This window comes from Sylvia atricapilla, chromosome 13 (assembly GCF_009819655.1).
Source record: "Sylvia atricapilla isolate bSylAtr1 chromosome 13, bSylAtr1.pri, whole genome shotgun sequence".
Taxonomy (NCBI): Eukaryota; Metazoa; Chordata; class Aves; order Passeriformes; family Sylviidae; genus Sylvia; species Sylvia atricapilla.
The window spans coordinates 11,897,917-11,914,220 of NC_089152.1; the positions used below are offsets into that span (position 1 = coordinate 11,897,917).

Genomic DNA, 16,304 nt, shown 5'->3' on the forward strand with positions numbered 1-16,304 from the left:
CCCTCCCTTCCTTACCACTCCTTTTCTCTGCAGCTCTTTTCCCCAGAGCTGCCACATCTAGTCCTTCATCCTGGAATATTCCCACAACTCCTCAAACCCCCTCTCCCCTCTCTGCCCCAGCCTCTCTGCTGGCTCTTAACTCTTTTTTCTCCTTTGCAGTGCCCTTACAAAGGGATGGGAGCTCTGTCAGAGCAGGAGGGAGTCTCCCTGCCCTTGGTCCTGGTGTGACAGGGGCCTCTCAGAGGAGGAATTTGCAGAATATCCCGAGAGCCCAGCCATGCCAGGTCCCTCTGGGCACTGCTGTGCTCCCTGCACAGGCAGGCAGGAGCTCTGACCAGCACTCACAGCAGGGGGAATATGTGGAGAACGCTAGAACAAACTGGATGTACAAGAAAGCACAATATTTTGAGGATGCCAGACTTGAGTATATTTCCCTGGGGATTCCAAAGGGCATGCATTTCAAGTCCTCCCTTCAAAGCATGGAGGCACTGCAGGTCATAAAAAAACAGCTGGAAAAATTTACTCTAGATGGTTAAAACAATGTGTTTTCTCCTAATCTTGTTCTTGGAAGCAGCTAAGTCCTTTTTGCTGACACTTTCCAAAAATTCAACTCGAGGCAGCCTCTCAGCATGGGAAATTTCACTGTGAACTGTGCAAGTTTGGCAAAGTCATGAGCAACTAAAAGAGAGTCCTAGAAAAGCAAGCAGTGAGAGGCACTAGCTAGAGGCATTACTGTCAGCAACTGAAACACTTTCAATGTCTTAAGAGACAAACATCAGTTCTAAATACAAGCCCTAAAGAATAGGAAAAAGGTGGCAAAAATTTAAACAAACCATTTAAGCATTATGGGTGAAATGACTGCCATGTCAATCCAAGACAGATACTGTGTCTCTATACTAACTTTCCAAAGCAGCCTGTTAGACACAGTGGAATTGGAACTCATTAGCATCTACTCCAATTCTCTGACCTTCTGAAAATGACTGTCCTTATTACTGGTGCTGTGCATTGATACTCTGCTTGGCCCAGCACCACATCCAACGAAGTCTCTGCCAGAGCAACTGAAAACACAGGTTTGGCCAAAAGTTCTCCGGTACTTTCTTCCCTTTTCCTTTTATCAATCAGCTGAAAATGTTAGTATTTAATCGCATACAATCATGTTCCCCTTCCAGCCACAAATAATAATAGCCCAATCCACTGGAGTTTTTCCATGACTTTGATGAGAACTGGATTGGATCCAAAATGAAATGGTTTGGCAAGGAGAAGAAGACCTTGTAGAAAACAGGGACAGTGGTGAAGGAATGAAACAGCAATCCTTAAAGCAACCTTTCACAGCTAATGACATTTCACTACAGAAGAACTTTTAAAAATTATGTTTCCTTAGTACCATACAGTTCAGAGAACTCCTGCAACAAAGCAGAAGCAGAAATGCTGTTACCAATTTATGTCTGTATCACAGCAGGACTCAGCTCTTAACTGAGGTCAGACATACAGACTGCAGAGAAAACACAGCACTGACAGAGTTCTGCAATACTTTGTGCCTGCACTGCCACCTTGTCTTTTTATTCCTGGGTCATTCATGAACTTGCAAATGATACTTCACGTGGGAGTGATGAAAGTCTGATAACCACCTGTCCCAAGCTGTACGTGTTAAGTGCAGTGGGTCAGTTTAAGTAATTCCACAGACCATCAGGTTCTATGTAAGGATTTCTAGAACATCTATCCTAAGCAGGAACAAATCCAAAATACACAAAATAAACACTTAAAAACTGCCCATCACCATGGCCCCAGTTACCAGCCCTTTCCCTTCACCTCCACTGCTCATTACTAACAGATATCTGTGTTGCACAAGAGTTCCTGAAAGCCACCAGATCATTTCAAACCACACAATGGGGCATTCAAATGAAGTACCCAGCCCTGGCTTGCATTAGGGAGGATGTGACTAAAGCAGTCTGAAAGCATTCTCAGCGGCCAGCTTTGGGTGTGTGCCTGTGATCATTTCAGCCCCAGTTCGGGCAAACCTCGGGTGTCCATTGAAATCTGAGCTCTGTCCCATACAGGCTTAAATCCTTTTTGTACAGCAATTAATGAAGAACATTACCAAGCTGCAATGTGGCAGAGGGCCAAAACCCTAATGCATTCCATACGTTTGATTGTTTTTGCCAAACATCTCCAACCTCTTGAAACCACAATTACAATCAAAAACAAGGCAATTCTCTGCATAATCAGCTCCCCTGTCTTGGGCTCATATTTAACACTTCCTGTCTTCCAACCATTCTGGATATCCCTGTCAGCTCTGGAATTTGTTTTGGCTTGTTTTCTAGGACAATCAAAACCTTATGGTTGCTCAGCATATAGAGACCAACATAGGCAACTGAGTTTTGTCCTTCAGCAGCTGCTTGGTATTGCTTCTTGGTCAAGAACTCTCTAATAAAATATCAACAACAACAAAAAAGAGAGGCCGTCACAGTAGATGAAAAATCACAATGTATCACAGACTAGTCTGGAAGGAAGATATGTTAAATGCCACCATCTTTTCAGCTTATGAATTTCCAAGTTTTAGCTTTGTATGATAACTGTAGGAACTGGTAGAAATGTCACTTTACACTTAGCAGAAGCACCCACTTCCTAAACTTGAAAAAATAAATGCTTTCCCAGTGGCAGACAAATATCATAGGATGAAACACTGACAAATGTTTAAACAACACTTGACATACTCTAATCCTACTGACACACAAATATTCTTTGGTCATAAATACCAAATGGCAAATTGGCATCAATATCTCCCAAATATACACAAGTGGATGCGTTTTAGAGCTGCTCAGAAATTTAGTTTTTAACTAGCAGAAATAGTATCAAATTAATTTGGGGTTATTTACAGAACGGCTGAATTACAATGCTTCTAGTGTGTAATGAAATAATTTAACAGAAACCTATATAATATAATCATTTAAATATTTACCAATCTGTAAATATACCTTAGAGACCATCAACATGCAGAAGGGGGGAAATGAGTTTCCTCAAGAGATATCCTTCTTTAAAACTCTTCTGAGGACACATTCCAGAATTTCAATTCTTTTTCCTGAACTAATTAGTGAGCTTTAGAAGAATACTAATTATTCTCTAATTAAAGTGACTTTAAATCTAGCATGTAGTATCAGATCTTGAAAATGTCATTCAGGATTGCTTTGTTTCCTTGCATGGGAAATAGCTTCTTACAAATGTTAATCAAGTAATTTATATTTTAATACAGCTATCCTGTTGTTATGTTTTTTCAATTGAGAGTGTTAAAATAAGTAACATTGCAGTTACAAGCATGGATTCTAAGATCCAGGAATAGCCACACATGGACTTTGTACAACTTTCATCACATTTCACCAGATTCAACCAATTAGCAGGATTAAAATACAATCCATGGGAGGATTTCAGTGCCTTTGGCAGAAGGAGATTTCAGTTATATGTTTTATAAGGCTCAGCTTCTGCACTGCTGGGAGTCTGGTGGTGTTTCTGTAGGACATCTCCTGCCAAGCCACAGAGGGGCAGCAGGACTCACACTCCAGTACCAATTCAGGATATGCCAAGCTCAAAATAAACAACTTTGTTCTCAAAGCACAAAAATGACACTGTGCAGCCCATCAGTTCTCAATAGTCAAGGTACTGGACCTCATCAGATCTGGGATTAATTCAGTTATTTCTAACCGACAAAGAAACAAAGGGTATTTTCATAGCATTTGGCCTCTGACTTCAAAGAAAATGTAGTACAATTCTGTGTGTTTAGACTATAACTGAAAAATGACAGCAGAAATCACAGAACACGTGGTTGTTTTCATTTGCCTTAATCTGCTAAAGCTGATACTGAGGATTTTGTCATGAATTTGTATTGTACAAAGAAGAGAGGAAATTAAGGGAATAATTCTTTTAGCCTAAAATGCTGTCATTACCTCATAATTGTAATAATTCTCAAAATTGTAATTTTGAAGTAAATGAACACAGTGAATCAAAAGCCAAATTAAGAACAGCTTTAAATGCTAGGAGGGCTGCATTCACCCTGTGCTCAGGGGGAAGTGAAATGTGTGGTTGGTTGTGTTTGCAAAGCAGTGGTATTTCTACACCAGAGACACCAGGAACTAATAAGCAGCACTAATAAGCACTTTAAGGGCATGTGGAAGCAAATGTAGGAATAATATTGCTTTAGCTTCATCAAAAGAAAACTGAAATGCGTTAAACAGCCCAGCCCATACAGTACCACTGTCAGGGACAATACAGGGCCTCATTTTGTCCAGACCAAGGGCCAGTCCTATGTCTATACACAATTCCACACACTGCTGGGTTTTGTGCACTGATGTTTCAGGCTGATTTAGAGATCTCAGGTATAATTACAGTGAAAAATGCAAAATCTTAATCTTAAGTCTGTAAATATCAGTAAGGTGAGACGTGACTGAAGGTGTTGGTATAAATATCCAGGGGCCTGCAAGCAGAGACTTGTACTGCTCTGACACAGCAGAGTGCAGGAGACTGGAAACAATAGGTAATAAATCCATACTAGAGTAAAGTGCTTTCCTTCCTGCACAGTGTGTGCTTGACCACTGCCCTGCCCTGCGTGTCAGTGGGCTCACAATCAGCCCTGTGAAGAGCAGTATTGTAGGTGTTTTGATGGGGGAAAAAGTAGGGTAAAGAATGTGCTGCATGGTAAAATGCATTGATCAGATCTAGCTGAAAAATATCTCATTTTTCTGAAATCACTGTTTCAAAGACTGAGAACACAGTGTAGTGATAGTAACAACTCCTGGCCTATAAAATGTTATATAAATAACATTTTACATCTTTGGTAATGGTTCATAATGCTGAAAATGCTGCCCTTGACTTTCTTCATGTATCTGCTTTCCCTTAAGCAGATCCCATTGAAATAATGGCAAATCCATTCCATAGCCAGAAATGGACCCAGACATAGGAAGTTTCTTCTTGAATGAAGGGGTTGCCTGAGGCCAGCATTTTTGTCCACTTTTTATAAACAAGGAAAAGGAGCTATTGGTGCTAAAGGAATATTGTTTGTTTAAATTATGACTGTTCCTGCCCTGAGGTTATCCTACCAGTGTTTAAGTTACTTGAATTAGGTTTTCCTGTTTCCCCCTTTTTTATCTGTAGCTGTAGGACAAGGGTAGCAGGGAAAGTGTCTGCATGAACAGCACATGAACAGATGTGCTAGTAAACAAATGGAAAAATACTTATTTTTTTGTAACTGTACTCCCTGAGCTGTTACTTAGAGCAGCTGTAGGCAAGAATCACTCAGAAAGGCATTTAATTGTTTCCTCCTGAACACCTCCCCCACTGCAATCCCCCTGCCTGGGCCTAATGGCTAACAGGGGACAGTCCCTGTGGGGTTGGTGAGGGCACCTTTGTGCTTGAGTGCACCCAGAGGCACTGGCTGACCAGGGAGCTGCTGCTGAGCCCTTTGCTGGACTGGTGCTGCTGTGCTCCTGTCCCCTCCAGAGGCCATTAACCTGCCACAGGCCATGGAGCTGCCACTGGGACAGGCCCTGGAGCTGCCACTGGCACTCCAGAGCAGAGACAGACACCAGCAGCAGATAAACCCCCCTTCACCTTCTGCTCCAGCAGCTGTAGATCTGAGCCCTGCCCCTCGCCCTGCCCTGTACCAGCCCTCGTTGTTGTGTCCCAGCACATCCCACAGAGCAGCCAGGCAGCCTGGTACCAGTGCCAGCACCAGGGTGGACAGTACCTTTCTTTTCCCCTGTAAAGGGCACAAAGTCCTCTCTATCCTTGTGCTCCAGGGCTTGCTTCTCCAGGTAGGAGAGCAGGCGCTCTCTGTCGAAGGGGCCCGTGGCAGGTTTAGTGGTCTGGTCCTTCTGCCGAAATCCCGCTGGAAGCAGAGCATTCTGTGAGAGAGAGACAGGGAATTCTGTGAGAGAGGGACAGGGCATTCTGTGAGAGAGGGACAGGGCATTCTGTGAGAGAGAGACAGGGAATTCTGTGAGAGAGAGACAGGGAATTCTGTGAGAGAGGGACAGGGCATTCTGTGAGAGAGAGGCATGCAAAGGAGAGGAGGCATGTGCTCCAAATCTCATCTCAGTGTTGTTGCTTTTTAAGTGAAATCATTCTTTGCATAAATGCTCTTGGGTGACAACAGTAACACACATTACCTAAATGTAACCACAAAACCCAGTATATCATTCAGTCTTCTTGATTTACTACCCATTAATATTTGTATTAACCATGCTCACACTCAGAGCACCAAAGAACTAAGTAAGGTCAGAATCCTTTGTTTCACATATTATAACCAGAGTTTGCAGTCGAGGTATATAGACCAGGATACATTTTCTGAACATTTCCTTTCCTCTTTTTCCTCGCCATTTTTCTCTCGCTAAAAAAAAAAAAATTCCTTTCATTCTAAAGCAGATGTCTCTCAGACTTCAGAAATGAATGGCATGCACTAAAGAGACTGGTGAATAAGATAGACTTCAGCTATTCAGAGTATGAGGAAGTCAGCAAGGTAATTCCCACTTTCAACATGTAGCTGTGGAATCCTGTGATTTCATCTGCATCCCGTAACACAGGAACATGCATAAGGCCCCCATGTTTCAAACCAGGAAATCCCAGAGAAAAATACAGGTAGGTGGACCTTGCAGTGCACATGCAGCAAAACTGACATGTCTCAGAGTACTTCAGAAACATTTCCTCACTGGCCAGAGCATGTAAGTAAATCTGATCCATGGCAAATACCCTGGAAATTCTGAACACATCCACTGAACTAAAGTCACCAGTCATTTTATCTGTGCATGCACAAATGTGCCCAGAGTGCTCCAAATTCACTGCACATATGCAGAATTAACTACAAATGCACCATGGCCTGATTTATTTGGTTGGTCAGTGTTACTTTTTTAATGGTTTTCTGTGTCTACATTTGAGATCCCAGTTGCTTGAAAATACCAGAAAATGTAGAAGTGGTAGTAGTGTGGAAGTGGCAACATGGAGGGAGAGAACAGTAATTTTGCCTTAATTTCCAGGCAAATTGGTGCTAAAGAAGTAGAAGCTATAAATCTATTGTGTTTCTCCAGATTCATTTTGCCTCCAGGCAGAACATTTTACCTGCCTGTTTTCAAACTCCTACATCAGTCTGAATAGTTTTGGGTAGGTCCAGTCACAATTCCCTGCACACTTGTGGCTATAACATCATTATTGTAGGATCAAGTGGTTCTCAGACCAGAGATCTTTAAATTCTTTGTGAGAATGTCTTCAAATATCCCAACAATTCCTACTCTCTGGGAAATGACAGTTGTGTAGCTGAATCCTATTCTTCTTGATCATGCCCAAATATGTACTCTTCAGCTAAAAATATACGTGCTGAACTACATGGTCAACAGATTTCAGAAGTTCAAAAGACCTGATCTCCATAAACACAGGTTATGTTTGTTTATTGCTGGGCTCAGAAATAGCAGCCATAAAAAGCTTCTCGTTGTGTTGCAGTGTGCCAACATGATTAAAGATTTAGACTGTCTAAATAGACATGGGACAGACCAAGAGCACAGTGACTTTTAGAAAAGTAGCACATCACAGCAGGAATACAACTGAAATATCTGTAGCTGAGCTGCTCATACCTTAGGGTACACTGTCCCTACGGTAACAGAAGACAAATTAAAAATGGTGCATTTCTAACAGGCAGCATTGCAATTACCATCACTAACCTCAGGATCAAGGTCATCCAGAACATGCTCTAGCTGCTTCAGTTCATCCTCTGAGAGCTTGCTGAGTATTTCATCTTCGTTGATATTCTTGTACTTCTCCAGCTCCTTCCTGAAGGGCAGAGACATGGCTCCTGCTGCACTGCTCCACTGCTGCTGCTGCTGCTCAGGATCTCAACCATCCAGGGGCACTGAGCTCCTCTGCCTCGCTCTCTGCCAACAATAAAGCGTTGTGAGGATCTCCATTTAGCTGAGAGTCCTGGAAAGCCCACGTGCTGAGGGTCACACTGACACTTATTAATGAAAACAAAGCAGCAAGATGTCCTGGCACAGCACAGGGGGTGTGGGACGTCCCGGGGGGCAGTAGCCAAGGATGGCAAGGACGGGTGCAGAATACTTGGGGGCAGCAGCAAAAAGCAGCTTCGAGACATAGATAAGGAAAATGTTAGCAACTTTTCCTTTTTCATAGAAATACAGCTGGTTTGTGTCATTTGTTTGGTTTCATTTTGTTTCATCTGTTTGCTCTTTTGGCCAGAAGCAAAAGAAAGTGCTAGAGTCACAGACGCCAGTCCAACACTGACAAACAAAAACCAGAATGTTATGCCTTGAGGTATTCCATCTTATCCCAGCTTTGCTGGGGGCTAAGAGCTAACCCACATCATCTTGGCTGACTTTTTTGGCACATTCTGGTTACCTAAGCATCTTTCAGTTACACTGGTAGTTAGTCTTACTACAACATGTTTGGATACAAGTGATAGTACTTATCAAAATTCTTGGAGTGAGGAGATGCTAGTTATAATTCAAAATATTATGTATAATTGTCTGATACATGGGGGACCTGCAGAAGCTCAGTACAGTCATGAAAAGAATATGGACTTAGTATTTCACAAGCTCTTTTAGTTCTAAAATATGAATATGATTCCTTGTCAGATGATCCCAACTGACCAGGAACAAGAAGATCTCATTTGCATGACCACAACAGTCATTGTCATATTATCTGTCATATGACAATATGACAAAGGACTCTTTGTCTTGCTCTTTTTTTTCTTGTCCAGAGCGAATTCTAGAACCAGAATCAGCCTGTAAAGGGATCGAGTGAAAGAGAATTAACTTCTGATCAGAAACAGCCTTAACTGGGGACTTTCAGTGTGCTCCAGGCCCTCCCAAGTGTGCCCAGGTTCCCACAGCAGCCCCAGCACTGTCTAAATGTTAGCTGTGCAGTTTCACAGCTGAGTTTTTGCATTCACAAATTTCAGAGTTATGGTTGATAGGGAAACCAGCCAACTGGCATCTACCACTGACTTATGTATCAACCCCAAACCTAATTTCCTTTGGCCAGGTTTTTAGTTGTCATAAGCTGATAAAATCCATGTGGGTTCTGTTGCTTGTCATATGAGCTGGAAGCCTAATTTTTGTTTTTCTTTTATTCCAAATCCAAATGAAAAGATTTCATTCACTTAAGAGTTTCATTATTTCAATACTAAATATTAAAACACATCTCAATTTTGTATTTGTCAAAAAGACTAGAAATCAGCAACCTATTGAAAGGGAAGGGGAAAATCAGTGGATTTAAAATTTTGAAATATCTGGAATTCTATGACTACTGCAAGGCACATTAAGCCTTGACATGAAACACTTAAATATCCTATTCCAAGAAAAATCATTATTTTACCTACACTTCCTTTTTTTCCTTATTCCTGCTCTGTTTGTGGCTGCTGTTTTCCTGACGCATCATCATCAAGCTATTCCAAATGTCATGATAGAATTCAACCATTCTTTAAATTGAAAGTTTGTTTTAGGGAGGTAGTCAACATCTGATGTTTCACAAAGTTACAACTGTTGTGAAATTTTCTTATAATACTGAAATTCTATCATATGTGATGAGTGTGGGGAATATTTTGGCCAAAAACAGTACAAAAGAGCTAATGTCTTTGTGTACTTTGTGATTAAGAAGAACACTAGTTTGATATGTGCTTGATCAATGCAATTTTTTATCAGAATTAGTTCTTAAATAATGAAAGCATTTTATTTAAAAATGGTAAATTTATTTGTCTAAAATGTAAAATCAAATTGAGCTGCAGTACAACATTCTGCACTAAGGCATCAGGTGCCTTCTCTAAGTTCCTTTGGATAAACTCATTACAAACATAGCATTTCAGCTAGCAGTCATTAACTGAGCTAAAAAATTTCTTTGAGGGGATTACAGCTTTTTAAAACCCTTTAAGTTTAAATGGTTATTTTATTAGAGTTTAATCACATTCCTGGAAAAGACAGAAATGTAATCCCAAGGTTAGGGTAATTAAATATTGTAGGAAAAAGCAATTTGTAAGAGTCCAAGAGAGTTTCCCTGGCTGAGGGTCAGCAGTCCAATTGTGCAGGACACCTGGTACCAGGACCTCTCCCTCGGGTGTGCAGCACTGCAGGATTACAACAAGGAATTGTGTCACTGGGATCAGCAAGGCCATGGATCTGAGAGGTTCTGTGAGGTCTGCAAAGCTGAGCCCAGGTACTCGGGGGAGACACTGCAGGGTAGGATATGATTGTGTGCATCAGACACTCCCAAATGAATTGCCCAAGTGCTCAGCCATAAAGAGAAGATGTGCCAGGAGACACTTTGAACAGGTGACAGCTCTCAATATTGTGACTTCTAATTATTAAGAAGAGAAGGTGTTTGACCATGTCCAGCAGGGATACCCCAAAGGGAAATTTAAACCCAGGTATTACAGTTGTATCAGCCTAACTTCTCTCATGGCACAAAGTACTGTGTTGAATAACCCTTATTAGATTGGTAGTGCATGGAAGAGCCTGGAATCATGCTTTTCTTGCCTGTACACATTTGCATCAGAAATTCCCTTGATACTTTCCCTTTCACAACAGAATCCTACTCTTTTGTGACTGAACAAAACCAGAAGACAGTGCTTAGGGAATTCCTTTGTCCACAATCCCTGACAGCAGTAAAGCTTTGCTGGAGCTTTCACTCTGCTGCACAGGCTGCTGCAGGCTGGGCTGGAACACCCATGGCTCACGTCCTGGGTTTATGCTACTGACCTTTCACCAGAGGCACAGTATCAGAAATCAAGGGAACAAGTCCAACAATTCAGCATCAGTCAGACTGGGAAGGAAATGCTGAGCTCTTGATTCACACACTCTGGAAACTGCTGTCTAATGTGATGATAACGATCTCCACCTTCCTAATTGGATTTGATACTGTTAATTTTGTGTATGTAAACACCCATATGCTGTCTGTGCAGCTCCTTACTGTGGCCTGAGTGTGCACAACTATTTACTTCTTGCACACTACATCCACTGGATTTGCTTTGCTATGATTACTGTATGAAAACTTTCATTAAAAAAGCAGTTCTAACCCAGAGCTCCCTGATGCTGTTATTTTGAGCATATAAAAGCAGATCAGGTGTCACACAGCAGAAGGGAGATGTTCAGACTAACCACAGAGGCAACACACTCTTGAATGTCACACTGCATTAGGGGCACTGAGGGAAGCAGGATGAGGGACCACGGATAACACTGAGCAGTTTCCCTTTAAACTTACTGGCAAGAGTGAAAGAGATGAAGGAACAGGGGGGCACATATCCCATATATTTTTCTCCACTGAGTTTCAGTATGGAGCATCTCAGTTTCTCACAGGCCTAAGCCCCACTGTTAAACAGCAAAGCCCAACAGGTGAGATCTGTGCTGGTTCTGGATGGGGCAGAACTGTAAAGAGGCATTTCTGCTACCCACGAGCTACTTTTAAATCTTTGTGGAGCACAGAGGTTTCACAGTGAGTTTCAAAGAACTCCTTGCTATAGTTGTATTTCTGATTCCTTCTAAAGAAAGAAATACATACAGTTTTATTTGGGGCAGCTTTTCACCTACTCCTGTCAACATCAGGATTCAAACCACGTTTTCAAAGAGAAAAAGGGTGTCATTAGTCAGCCTACATAAAATCATTATTGCTCAGTGTAGTTAACACCTGCTGTGCTATAACCCCTCTGCACCTTGCCATGTTCCATAAGTACTTTTTTGTTATGCTTATACACTTCTGAAAGGGCTTTCTAGAGGAGCCAAGCTGTGGTTTCTGCTGATACCATAACACTGTTGTAATCTTCTACTGCTGATACAGATGTTTCTTTCTGAGAGTGAATCACTCTTCTGCTGAATAAATGTTGAATGTCACAGGGTTCCCACTTGCATTTGCTGGGATCCCTTAGGAAGTGTTGGAACAAGAACTGTAGAATCTCCTATGGAGCAGCAGCTACAAATGCACTTCAGGTCACTCCTGCTATCTAAAACACAGACTACACACTTAGAGAAACATCTGTCTCTGGGGTCCTGCAGAGAGGAGAATACTGTGACACAGAGGATGTGAATTTCCAGGTTTGATAGTGTGTACAAGCTAAGAACAAAGCTGCATGACAATGTGCATTGTGAAGTGTAGAGAGATGAACGTGAAATAATCTATTAATAGAGTTTTTTGCATTCTGATTGGAAAAAAAATATTCATTATAATCAGGTTTGAGAAATTGTTCTCATTGTTACAAACCATGGCAACCGATGAAAGGAAACATGGCAACTTTAAAAAGCAAATCCTGATGTATGACCTATTTAAACTATCTCTGTATCCACAGTGGTGGATATTTGTGTTTTGAAAAATGATTGTGATACTGATCTGTAAATGTGGGGAAAAGTTTCCCCTTTCTTTAAATAGAATCCTGTAGTTAAACATGAAAATAAAAACCAGGTGGAATTAATCCCAAGTTAAATTGATACTGGACCAAATAAATAGGATTGGGGCCATTATGATTAGGAGCCGCATTTGTGCAACACAAGCAGATGCTCAGTAGAAGGAAGATGATTGTCCCATGCTGTCCAGGCAAGGGAGTGCCCTCACCAACACCCTGAAACCAGTGCCAGACAGGGAACATCACTGCTGTCTGGGAATGTCTATGAAAAATAAGGCTGAGCTGCTAAAAGCTAAAACTCTTAAAAAAATAGAAATACTCCATTATCTGACATATAAATAAGATTCCTTTTAAATTTTTATACTCAAAAGGCAAGATAAACATACCAATGTACTTTCTAACCATGAACATATGGGGGATGTATACTGAGAGATCACATTTTGCAGTAGGAGGTTCATAAATCTAAGAAAAGTTAGAAGGAATGCATTAGGGCCAGCACAGAACACAAGTGCGGTAGGAACACAGCATTACAAAACTGGGCTTTGTGTGTGCATGATGAGAATAGTATTAGCTACAGGTCCTGATGTAGATACAGTAGATATGTCAAAGAAATCCACAGAGGTAGAAAATGGAAGAGAGATCTGTAGAAAAGTATTGCCTCTTCTAGAATCTCCTGACTTTCTGTCTGTTTCCCAAAAAGAACTTCAGAAGAACTTCAGAACATAAGGAGTACTGAACTGCTCCAGTTTAGTCACCTTTTCCAACCCTTTCACATTCATGACATAGCATGGTCACTTTGTGGATCAGAGCAAATCCCCTGTTTGAAGACTGTAGAACTGGGTCCTTCAGAGGCTGTCTCTGGGGCTGGCAGGGGGGAGAGCTCAGCTGCCCTTGGCACTGCCCCAGGGCTGGCTCTGGGACAGTCACAGTGTGGCCAAACCTCTTCTGTTCCCAGCCTAGCTGCCATCCTTGGTCACACTGCAGCAAGGAATCCCTCAAAATCCCTTCCTGTATATTTAAAATGCTGTTTTTCTCCAGAGCTAATGTAGGGTTACTTCATGGTCTGGTCCCAGCAACTGGTTTAGTCCTGTACATAAAGCAGTAGATAATTAACAATTATGTTGTCCTAATATTAGACTAGGCCTGAAATTTTAGGATAATCGTTCAGTGATGAAAAACTCCACTTGGTAATTGGATGTGGCATTCTGAACCTTGGTAATGTTTATACTGCTCTATAGTTTACATCACAGTTGGCTGCTCAAATGGGGATTGATAACTTCCATGCAAATAAAATGTGAGACATTAATTCACTGTAATGGGACTTCAGTCATGCCCTTTATAAAAAATAACCACCACAAATATTGCAAAATTATCCATATGAAAGCACCATTATTTATAGAAGACATAAAGGGATGTACTCCCTCTGATTCAGATAACATGAAAGGTTTTTCCCTGGTGATTAAAATTAAAGATGAAACGTTGCTTCTCCCACTGATACAGAATGTTACATAATGACCAATTTCCGATTGTTTCTTAAATAACATTAGTGGTATTACTCATAACCATTCAAAACATGAAATTGAGTCCTGGAAAGGAAGTATTTCTTTACAATGCCTGATGAATTTATAGCTTGTTTCTGGGTATCATGATATTTTTAGATCATAAGCACTAGAATTGTTTCCAGACAAACATATGATGACTAATTATACAGTGACCAAAGGATGATTTAAGTCTTACTTAAAGAAATCCAACCTTTAAATCACTCAATTCCTACCTCCAAGAAGGGGATGACAGAACAAATGTAAGCCTTGCAGACATCGGTGGGATTGTGTATGGTCTGACATTTCAGTGATGCACCAAGTACAGGAAAAAAACCTACACCTGTTTGTCTGTCCTGTCTCTTGCAGATGAACACTCCCCTTTGTTTCTACAGGGGTAAAGTTTAGTTATAAACTAATGAAACAATCTTTCTGCTTATTGCAGCTGGTAACTTTGTAGAACTGGAAGGTAGGGTTCTTCCCTTTATAGAACTTGAGTGATGGTTTGAAAATCTGTGCAATGTTAATTAGCTCTTCTAAGATAAAAACCTAAGAGTCACTGTCTGAAGCTGAGGGTGGTGTGAAGTGCATGGCTGAGAATCGTTGAAGACAGTCTTTTTATACAGGCAAAATAGACGATGAAGTGGCAGCTCCACCCACAATTTGTCATCTGTATGCTTCACTCTGACGTGACCAGAAACACCCTACTGCTGAGCTGTACCAGCAGTGCCTGACTGATGGATAAGTGCCCATTTGACAGCAAGGAGAAGAAAATGGCCTCATTATCTTCTGTGAGGCACCAATGATGTTTTAACTTCCTTCAACAACTACCAGACTCTGCACGTTTTCAGCAGACAGGTGCTGATTTACTTGGACCAGGTAAATATCTGTACCCCCTGGTCAGCACTACCCCAGAGCTGACATCTCCCAGTCCTGTGACACAGCAGCCCATGGCTCTGTGGTCCCCAGGGAAACATGGATCATACACATTACAGGAACAGCTGTGATGTTTACAAAGCAGTGTCTTCATCCAGTTCAGAGCCCCAGCTTTTGTGCTGGGTAAAGAACTGTAGTCCTTGTAATAATCAGCACATCTACCATGAATGCAATCCCCCACACACTGGGGTAGGAAGCACCTGCAGCTTTTCACAGAGGCAAACTTGGAAAGGCAAACCAAAGGCCAGGTTCCGGTATCCTCATTGAAGGAGGTCAAATGGGAAGTCTGTGGCAAGATAAGGAATTGAATCATCTTCCAAGTGTCAAGCACTGGACAGCTTTTTCTTTGGCTGTGGGTCTCTTCTTCCATGGACGCCTTGTACATTTAAATGAACAGCATATGCCAAGTGAAAACACAGCAGATAGACCCAAAGGCTGGGTGAGAGTACTAATGTACTCGTACTGTGTGTACAAAAGTAATGTACTAATGTACTAACGACTGTAAGAAGAACTGAGATCCTGAATAGTGACCCCTGCTAGGTACCTCCTAAATAAACCTCTTTTTGCATCTTGCCTAAGCTGCTTTTTTCTCCTTACAATGTACAGAGACAGCATAACTACCAACATTTTTTGCATTTTATCTGTAAACCAAAGCCAGAAACCACACAGGATGTGCACATCCCAACAGCTGAAACAACAAACAGGAGAAGGAATTACCTGGAAATTAACTTTTTATTTTTACAACGAAATAGATCAGACCAGCCCTGGAAACCACAACACCAGTGTTTGTTTCCCACATGTTGGAAACATCAATAGGAAAAAAGGACACTGAGTAACATAAACTCCAGCATTGTTCCACCTGTGCTGCCAACAGATAACAAACCAAGTGCTACCTTTTTGTCACCACTGTTCTCAGATTTCCCTATTTTAGCATAGCAGCTGGACACTCAGTCCCAGCTGCTCTTTCAAAGAAGGATTTAAAAACTAAATTTACAGATTTCTGGGGCACCAAATAATGATGATCAAACCCCTCTGTTGAACAGAAGCCACCACTACACTTGTCTGCTGTGGTCAGTAAGCAGAGCATAGTCATTCACCCCACAATTAACCCCCTGTGCAAATACCTGTGGCTACAGGATGCTACCTGGGGCCTCTCAGTGCAAAACCCTGCACAGCCACCTCAGCCTCAGCCAAAAGGACACTCAATTACAGGAAGCCATCAAACTAGGAGGTTCAATAATATAGGGATGCTACCAAAAAACCCCTAGAACAGATTACTAACAGCAGAAATGCATAAACATTGCTTGCCAGAAGTTGTAAAATACTGGAAACAATATTAATTTGGGGAGGGAAGGAAGAAAAGGTATGCAATCAGAAAGCAAAACACACCCCTTTGAACAAAATTATTTAGATTATCAAGATGAGAGAGGGTACGGGCTAAGTTCAGACATACA

The 16,304-nt window shown here is 41.5% G+C and overlaps 1 protein-coding gene across 1 annotated transcript in view; it reads right to left on the reverse strand.

The window, feature by feature from the left end:
• Positions 1-16,304, reverse strand: part of LOC136367068 (tropomodulin-2) — a 31,591-nt gene that overhangs the window by 13,719 nt on the left and 1,568 nt on the right. The window contains exons 2-3 of the mRNA XM_066328441.1: positions 7,698-7,907; positions 5,735-5,891 (exon numbers count right to left, since the gene is read on the reverse strand). Of these exons, the coding sequence (XP_066184538.1) occupies positions 5,735-5,891; positions 7,698-7,823 (283 nt within the window). The 5' untranslated portion in view covers positions 7,824-7,907. The remainder of the gene's footprint in view (positions 1-5,734; positions 5,892-7,697; positions 7,908-16,304) is intronic.